The following is an 8,893-nucleotide window of genomic DNA, read 5'->3' as shown; positions in this document are numbered from 1 at the left end:
ATAAAATAAATTACAAATTTTGTATTGTTGATACATATGCGTACCGAACCGAAAGCACTGTATCGAACGGTTCAATATCGATACGAGTATCGTTGCACCCCTAGAAACTAGTCATAAAAAACACAACAGAAAGAAAAGAAAGAAATAACAACTTTCAATTGTCCAATCACTTTTGAGCCTCTGAAAATACAGGGCAATTTATAAAAGTGGCTGTAGTTCATAAACAGTTAATGCAATGCTTTTGTTAAACCCCTGGAATTAAAGCTGAACGTTTACAGTTCAATTACATCTTGAGTGTTTGATTTTAAATGCACTCTGATAGTCTAAAAAAGCCAATACTACACTAAATTGAGTCTCTGCCCAGAAACGTCAGGCTGGATCAGTGACCCTGAGCTATTCTTACTTATGCTGCTATAGGCTCAGGCTATTTAATTTCCAATCCCCACTATGTGATTAACTGTTGTCTACTTTCTTTTGTATTCATTTTTTATGATGTTTGTTGTTCCTAGTCTCTGTAGGATCCTGTTTCCTCATTCTATCTTCCTCATTGTTGCCTCCCTGAGCCTGGTTCAGCTGGAGGTCCCCTCTTGTTAAAACAAGGGGGTACACACATAAAAACCCCACTTTTTGGCATCCAGCAGTAGTGATGACTTTAGATTTAGTGATACAATATGTAAAACAAAATTATTAGTGTAAACATGTTTGTGTTATGTTCTGAAATTTCTATGATGTAAAGATTTTAATTTGTTCTTCTTATATTTAGGTAACCTGTTCCCTAAAGTGGCCGAGAAGCTTAATCAGGCAGCGCTGCCTGTTATCGACTTCGAAACCTGCAGTAAGCCTGCTTACTGGTGGGACACCCTCAGGCCCTCCATGATCTGTGCCGGCTACGAGTCCCCAGATGAGCTCAAGTCAGCCTGTCAGGTTTGACGACACATTTAGAAAAGAGTATTTGCTTGAATTAAGGATGCACTGACGTTTGGACAATATATCAATACATCCATCATCTAAATGGATAGACTGAAAGTTGTTAGGAGACGATGAGACTGTTGTTCATTGTTTAAATTCCTTCCGAGTTATTTAAAAACATTACGTAAGTGTGTCCGCCTCTCTCCGTCTTTTATGCAGCTCCCTGGAAACGTTTTTGTTTGCGGTCATTCAGCCTTGATCTCAATGGCTGCTGCCCAGTTTGCAGGCGTAATTAGACAGAAGAACACAGAAACATTATTTGCCAGCGTTAATGAGCAGCTGCTAGAAATGCAGCAATGTGAAAAATGGGACGTTTTACATTTTAGGAGCTTCATAAAGCACGATTCTGACATTTGCCTAATGAATACTTTGTCAGGCTGTTAATAAAGACTGACTTCTACAAATTCAAGGTCACAGAGACGATTTACAGCAGCTGCCAAAATCTAATGTTCTGCAGTGCATCATAAGTAGATCTTTGCTGATTTCTTTGTCCCGCTGTCTCCTGGTAGGGTGACTCCGGCGGTCCCCTCGCCTGCACAGCTGCCACTGCTGCTGGAGGAACAAATACAACCTGGGAGGTGCACGGCATCGTCAGCTTTGGAGCTCAGGGCTGCATCAGAGACAAGAAACCATCAGTGTTTACCCGCGTTTCCGCCTTCAGTGACTGGATCGACAGCAACATCAAGAAGTATATTTATGAAAGCAGAAAAGCTTTGTAAAGCTGACATCTTTAGGTAGAGATTATTCCATGTTTAGATTTATTTTTTTCTCTTTAAAACCCCCTGAATGTAACAAATGCTGACCAGCAGCACCAACCTACAAGGTTGCATTGCGCCCCGTAAAATAATTTAGTAAATAACATATTGCTTGTACGTTTCTATATATTAAACACTGCTGAACATTTTAAGCAAATTATATTTAAGCAAATATTTGTAAAATAATTTGTAAAATAATAAATAAATATATCATGTATAAATAAAAAATACATATCTATAAAGCTTGCAGTTACTGTTTCCTTTTACTTTATAGTTCTGTGTTCAAAATGAATATTTTAACTGTAATAAAAAGTGTAGTGTTAAAAAAAATCAAGGTTAATAACAATTAATGGTCATTTTATATAACTTAATTTGCCAGCCACTGTCTTGTTGTGTTTTAATGACTCTCTGACCAGCTGTTTATCTGTTATATTCAGTCCACAACCATACGTAAAAAAAGAAAAAGAAAAAGGACATCAAAGAACAAAAAAATAAAAGGTTGGTTTAAATTTTAGATGCTGCAAATAATAGAATACAAAAATCACCATTGGTCTGATAAAACTACATGAGGCTCTGAAGCCGTTTCCTGTTTTTGCGTGCACTTTAATACAGCGTTGAGTAAAACATTACTTCATTGCTCTACCAGTCACTGATTAGCTCTGTTCTCTGGTAGATGAATGTTGCAGCACATATTTAAAGTTTTGGGGGTTTAACCCCCCTTGATCACATGACCAGGCCTCTGAGCCAATGAAAAAACTCGGCTCAGATTTCAGCCTAGGAGAAGGAGAGGAGGGGGGGAATGAAGAGGGAGGAAGAGAGAAAGAGACAAGCTCTAATCTGTGCTCATGGTCTGCCGGTAGTGACAGGACTTCCTCAGACTTTTTTCCCCCCTTGGTTGGATTATATGTGTTTTTTAGAGTATCTGAATGGCTCAGTGTGAGGCGCAAAAGATTCCCAGCCCTGGGAAAAGTCTAGTGTGTCCTGGAAAAGAGTGAGGAGCGGAGGAGGGGAGCCAGCTGTACTTTTTCTCCTCATCTTTCCCCGGAGTGCCGGCGTTTTTTTCTGTGGGAGAATGGGGGCAGGAGCTATGACCATCTGTGTGAGTGGAAACTACAAAGCTTGAGTTGACTTCCTAATCGACCTGTAATTAAGAGCTGAAGAACATATAACGGGACTGTTCTGCTCAGTGTCTGTCTACAAACTCATTTGTGATGGGGTGTGTTGTCTCTTTAAAATGTCCTGGAGGGACAAATATTCCTTTCCTAAAGTAAATCTTAACTTTCCCTTCCTCAGCTAACTTATTACCAAAAAGCCATGACTCATAGGGCTGTAATGACCAATCTACTTGCTTGAAAGTACTTCCTCTTACTGTAGGGCAACAGTAAATTTATTCTAGCATCTTTAAAAAACAACAACTGTAAAAAAAAACAAAAAAAACAGAAACACTTTATGTTTTATGTTTTCAGTCAACACCAGTAATTTTTTCCAAGCATGTGATCACTTCCAGAAATTTTGCCGAATGAAAATAAGAGTTGTCACCAGCACTGCACCGGGATATTCTATTTTATTTAATGTTTTTCTTCTTGCAGTAGTAACTGTGAGCTCTGGAGCTGTTGCTTCAGGGTTCCTGTGGTGCTTTTGCTGCCAGTTGCTTCAATGGCCACCCAGACAGGGAAGGAGGGAGGGACAAGGGAGGTGGGGGGTGGAGGAAAAGAAGGGCACATGCTTGGGCTTGCTATCCCCTTCATGAGCAAGTAGAAGACAAGACAGGGTTGGAAAAGTCATTTCGCATTGTGGGCCACATCTTAAATTAGCAGGACGAGTGTAAAGTCATTGTAAAGTAGTTTAACTGCACATTTAATCCCCTCAGTATAAGAAAATTAATTGCAGTTCCAACAGTACATCACATTTTTTTCCACATTTAAATTATTTATGTATTACTTCATTACATTGGTGTAGTATGAATGACTGTGAGGGAGTCTTTGTCAGCAGGACAGGCTATAAAATTTATGAAACTTAAGTTAAAAGTGCAAAATTTTTCACCTCCTTCACATTTTCTGAAGCCTTCCAGTGGGCCGGATTGGAGTCTGCTAGGCCGATTCTGGACCTTAAGTTCGACACCCCTATGCTAGATGGGTTGTACCGACCGTTAGCAGTCTATTTACAGGACAATACTTCTAAAAGATTTCACTCACCCAAAGTGTCGAAACCAAAGGATTCCCACAGAAAATGTTTGAGACACTTCTGAAGCAAGGGGAAACAATTCCTTCCCCCAGGTCCTTGTCAATAAGTTTACTTAATAAGTTTCCTTTTCACTGTCAGATGTTGAAGTGTGAAAATATCTTAAAAACAAAGGAGGGGACGAGCATCTTTGGCTGAATCCCAGCAACAATGGAGGCGATTGTGTTTGCATTCAAATTGCTGAGGGGAAACTTAACAAACAACCCCAAAACCTGCTATAAAACTTTTCATCTCAGTTTTTTCCTACTGTGTGAATTCAGGAGTAAGACTGCGATTCATTTCTGTCTGCTCCGGGATATTCTATCATCATCATCTACTATGATGATGATAGTAAAGGAAGATTTAGTGGGACATCTGCTCCGTTGGGCCCCTTACAGTCAGTCTCACAGTCAGACTTAGCTCAGACCAGCTTAACTCCTTAACACCTGCAGTAGTAGTAGCACAGGAGCCCAGACTGTAACTCTGAGAGGTCCAACTATGGCCACATAAACTCAATTATATACATAAACAATCATTTGTGCAAGCGGAAAATCTAAAGATTAATGAAGATAGTTTGTGTTTAGCGTGTCTGGCAACTATTAAGACGTGTACAGCCTTTATAAATGCTGATTTAAGTGATAATGTATGTTGTATTAACACAGTCGGAGCATCTGCCACGCTAAAGATTTTGTCTCCTTACCCATCTTAGCACCATCTGTGAGGTGGGTTTTAATCAGCAGATGACTCTAGCTTCTGTGTCTTAGCAAGTGGTGAGTAAAGGGGAAAAAAATCATATTACAACCACCGTGCCACTATGGACCTTATTGTAGCCACATTTTAACCCAGATCTCTTCTGATCGTTGACATGCTGAAAAATAAAGCCGTTGCCAGTCAGATGATTTCCACGTGTTATTGCATGGTGGATGAAAATCTGATGGTACTTTCTTTGTTCAGAATTCCATCAGTTTTGACAAGATCCCTGAAATGCAGCCCCAAACAATAACAGTGCATGTTCACAACAGTCTATCACATCTGTTGCCCCTCATTTTTCAGTCCAGATTTTGTGTAATTTGGCATACATCATCATCGTTTTTGCCCTGCTCCCCTTCCTTAAGAATGGCTTCCTGACAGTCGTCTTTCCACTGAGACTATTTCTGATGAGGCTTCAGTGAACGGTAGATGGCTATACTAAACGACCAGACACATCGCTCAGGTCCTTTGTCAGGTTGTTGCTGGGATTTTCCTGTTTCATCATCAGATGAGTAGTTTAACAAAAAATAAATAAATAAATTCCTCTGAAAATGCTCAGGTACAAGGACTGAAAATGAGTGAAAAAGCAGCCGATGTGCAAAGATTAAGATTATGTTAAAAATGTAAAAGAAAGTTTGGCTCCTTGGAAGCAAAATATTAAAGAAATATGGAGTGACTCAAGACTTTTGCTCAGGACTGTAAATATGCTAAATGAATGAGTAATTTGCTGGAAAGTTATGGTTTGCTCTCAGAGACAGACAACAAGCAAGTGTATCTTAAAGTCTCTGTATGCAGATACAGAGACCATGGGGATGCTGTTTGCCTCGGTATCTTACCAGGTAAACATCATATTCAGGTTTTGAATTGGCTCAGCTTGGCTAAGAGCACATAAAGTGTAAAACCTAACTAAGTGTATCAAAACGCATGCTGTACTTAACTTCAATTCTTAGTTACCTCAGTACTGTTAGTATTTTTTGGTACTCCTAAAAGAAAAATGGTGCTCTATTTACTCCTTTATTTAATTTGATAATCATATATAAAATGAGACATATGGGTCTATATCTATATGTATTGAATAGCCTATGTGAAGTAAACAATTATATATAAGTAGCAAATCAGAAAATGTAATAATATGTTTTTCCATGTTATATTTTGTATTTATTTCTCAATGAGATTAGCAATGGAAAATGTAATTTTACTTGTAGTACAACGAGCCTCTCCTCTTAAGGTATTATATCAGTCTGATCTGATATCCTTACTATCATTCAGATTCCTGGCAGCTGAGCATATACCACATGTGCTTCTCTAAATATGTGCTCATATGCCTATTTGTGCATGTGTGTGTGTGTATATATGTGTGTGCGTGTCACTCTGGCAATGTCTTTAACCAAAGATGTGTTGCGAGGTAACCTGATATTTGTCGTAGCAACTCATGCACAGCCAGCTCTCCTCTTTATCTTCCCTGCAGCTCTCAGCACACGGTGTCCTGTAAGAGCATGGCAGAGTGACTGAAAGAGCTCTGAGTGTAGTCAGCCACTTCATGAGCAGCAGCACACACATTCTACTCTTTGGGATGAAGTGCGCTTTCCTGTGTAACAGATGTCTACAAAGATGTCTGTCTCTGTTTCCATAGTGTCAGTGTCTGACTGCTGCTGTCTGCTCTCCCTGCAGCACAACAAGGCGGCGGTGCAGGTTAAAGAAGACATGAAGAAGATGGTCCAGATGCCCATCCCGAGACCCAGGATAGTCGCACCCAAGCACACCAAGGTGTTTGGAGCGTCTCTGTTTGAGCTGCGAAACCAGGGGCTGCTGGAGGATGGAGTGCCTCTGGTGGTGCGGAGGATGGTGGAGCATCTCTGCAAGCATGGTGAGGCAAAAATGCATGAGAGCACTGGAGGAGAAGTGCAACCTTTGGCTATCTTTTATTTCTTTGAGTTTTTGCTGAATACAGTTGGTCTTGCATGCTGAGAAGATGGTGCACATACATTTTTGAATATCCAATCCTACTGGTGTCATTACATAAATACAGCTTTATAGTGCCACCTAGGTTTTCTTGTATTACATAATTTGTTCTAAATAAATCATACAGTTATACAATAATCAGAAACCTCATTATGTCAATCCTCTGAGTCTCGTTAATATGAGCCGGATAAGAATTAGACCAGAGCAACTTTACTAGACTACTGAAATAGAGTTAAATGTTTTTTTTGTCATTGCATGCATTATTAATATTTCTCACAGACTTGCCATCTCACTCTTCAATTAGTTACTCTTGATAATCAGCCACAATCATTTTAATACTTCATCATTTAATTTGCTACAGACAAAAACAATGCAAAGTTGAATCACTTTCACAAGCACAAGTTTCCATCATCATCATCTAAAAACCAGATATACAGAAAACAAAAGAGACTAAACATGTATAGTTTTCAATGAGACGAACAATTTAAAAAGCAAATTTGTTGCTAAATAAATAAATATAATCACACAAATCCACAGCTCTTGCTTTGACAAACGATCAGCCAACAGATTTCTCCAGAAAAAATGTATATAGATATTAATATATAAAATGATCAACCATAACGCATAGTTAAAAAAACAAAACAGAACTTGTAAATTTTCTATATTAACCTACATTATTTTCTGTAGTTCTTCTGTTTGAACACTAGATGTCCCTACAAGAAAACGATATCCTACTCAGGTCAACTGAAAACATAGGCCTCTTTTAAAGCAATTATTGGAGTGTGTTTAATTTGACTTAAACTCGCTGTGCAATCATTTCACTGGCCTATGTATTTAAAGGCTGTCTCATAACCAGGTAAGGTAAGCGTGGAGGGAAATAATATAATTCCTTATGGGCCAACAAACATAGATAGCCTACATGTTAGAGCTGTGGATGTGGCCTTTGAGATTTCTTCCTCCATTAAGTCACCCTGAAGGACAAATTTCATTTTTGCAAGTAGTGCTTAAAGCAATTAATTTTTTTAATTGGTTCTTGTTTTGTTTTGTTTATTTATTTTTAAGAAATAAATGTATAATCCAGTGAATAACGCTGTCACTTATTTCTGAATAGTATTATTTGGCCAGAAAATAGTTCCAAATAACTACTCCTATTATTATGGGTATTAGTGTGCCATTTTATTAGCTGTTAAAAACAAAACTTCAAGGGTCTACAACATGAGTTGAAATCTTTTAGTAAGATTTTTTTTTAAATATTTTATCATAGTATTATTATTATTATTATTTTGTTATAAAATACTAAGTGTGACAAAGTAAGGTTAGCAACAGGCGTTGATAAGGCAAAAGACAGTTGTTAAGGTTTTAGCAAGCACTTAGCAACGCTAACTAGCAACATAATCAAAACAGATACCAAAAACAAAACACTGACAGCTATTAACACAAATCTAAGCTGCTAATTTCATGTTCACAGACAAGGGCTGTTCATATGATATGATGACGATATAAAAACTTTTATCGTTTCATTTTATGCTATCCTTTGTTTCGTGGTGTCGCAAAATAAACTGTTTACGGCAATATTTTGTCATGGTTTTGATGGTCACTGTAGTGGCTATATTAATTTCTTAAAGTTCTCTCTTTCTCTTATATTTAATATAACCACACTAGGGATGGACAAGCGCCTGTTTTTATGCGTTGTCGTTAGCAACAACGATGGTAAAACCATTGCGTGTCCGCTTGTTTATGTTCCACATAAACCTTTCACAATAAAGCTCAAGATCCTGTTGAGATTTTTCAAAATAAACTGAATCACGTGAAAGAGCAGATTATTTACGGATGAGAAGTAAAAAAGCCGCCAGGTGCTAAAAAATAAACCTTAGACTCAAACGTTAGAACAGGCTTTTCCCCGCAGCACACTGTGTAATAAATACTCACAAAGAAAGCATTACTATGGCCTTAGTGCGTTTAGACTAATTAAAAATAGTGATAATGCTAACAGCAAATACAAAAGTGTAGTTATTTAATACTAAAATGGCATGCAAAAAAAACCCAGCTAATTGTGAGTTTGGCAATAAAGTAAAAGGAAAATATTCCTTACTAGTATCTGTTAAGTTACACTAAATTAAAATTTTCATATATAAGAATGTCACTTGCTATTTTTTTCTCAGTGTGTTGTTGATCTTCTCAATACAAAGAATTAAAAAATAAAAAGATGGTTAACAGATAAACCTTTAGATTTTATA

General features: G+C 37.8%; 2 protein-coding genes across 6 annotated transcripts in view; both read left to right on the top strand.

The window, feature by feature from the left end:
- zgc:154142 (uncharacterized protein LOC555481 homolog) overlaps positions 1-2,498 on the top strand; it is a 27,289-nt gene extending 24,791 nt beyond the window's left edge. Inside the window, exons 24-25 of the mRNA XM_042225050.1 lie at positions 764-924; positions 1,479-2,498. Of these exons, the coding sequence (XP_042080984.1) occupies positions 764-924; positions 1,479-1,688 (371 nt within the window). The 3' untranslated portion in view covers positions 1,689-2,498. The remainder of the gene's footprint in view (positions 1-763; positions 925-1,478) is intronic.
- A 94-nt stretch (positions 2,499-2,592) lies between these two features.
- fam13a (family with sequence similarity 13 member A) overlaps positions 2,593-8,893 on the top strand; it is a 49,213-nt gene continuing 42,912 nt past the window's right edge. For 4 of the 5 annotated variants that reach the window (XM_005932343.3, XM_005932344.2, XM_005932345.2 and 1 more), the window contains exons 1-2: positions 2,593-2,823; positions 6,366-6,561. In XM_005932343.3, coding sequence (XP_005932405.1) covers positions 2,797-2,823; positions 6,366-6,561 — 223 coding nt within the window. In that variant the 5' untranslated portion in view covers positions 2,593-2,796. The remainder of the gene's footprint in view (positions 2,824-6,365; positions 6,562-8,893) is intronic. The other variant, XM_005932346.3, reaches the window with a different exon arrangement.

Source organism: Haplochromis burtoni, unplaced genomic scaffold (assembly GCF_018398535.1).
Source record: "Haplochromis burtoni strain Fernald_Lab_line unplaced genomic scaffold, NCSU_Asbu1 Contig_158, whole genome shotgun sequence".
Taxonomy (NCBI): domain Eukaryota; kingdom Metazoa; phylum Chordata; class Actinopteri; order Cichliformes; family Cichlidae; genus Haplochromis; species Haplochromis burtoni.
Note: the sequence above shows the minus strand (reverse complement) of the source record. Positions and strands in the feature narration are given on the sequence as shown.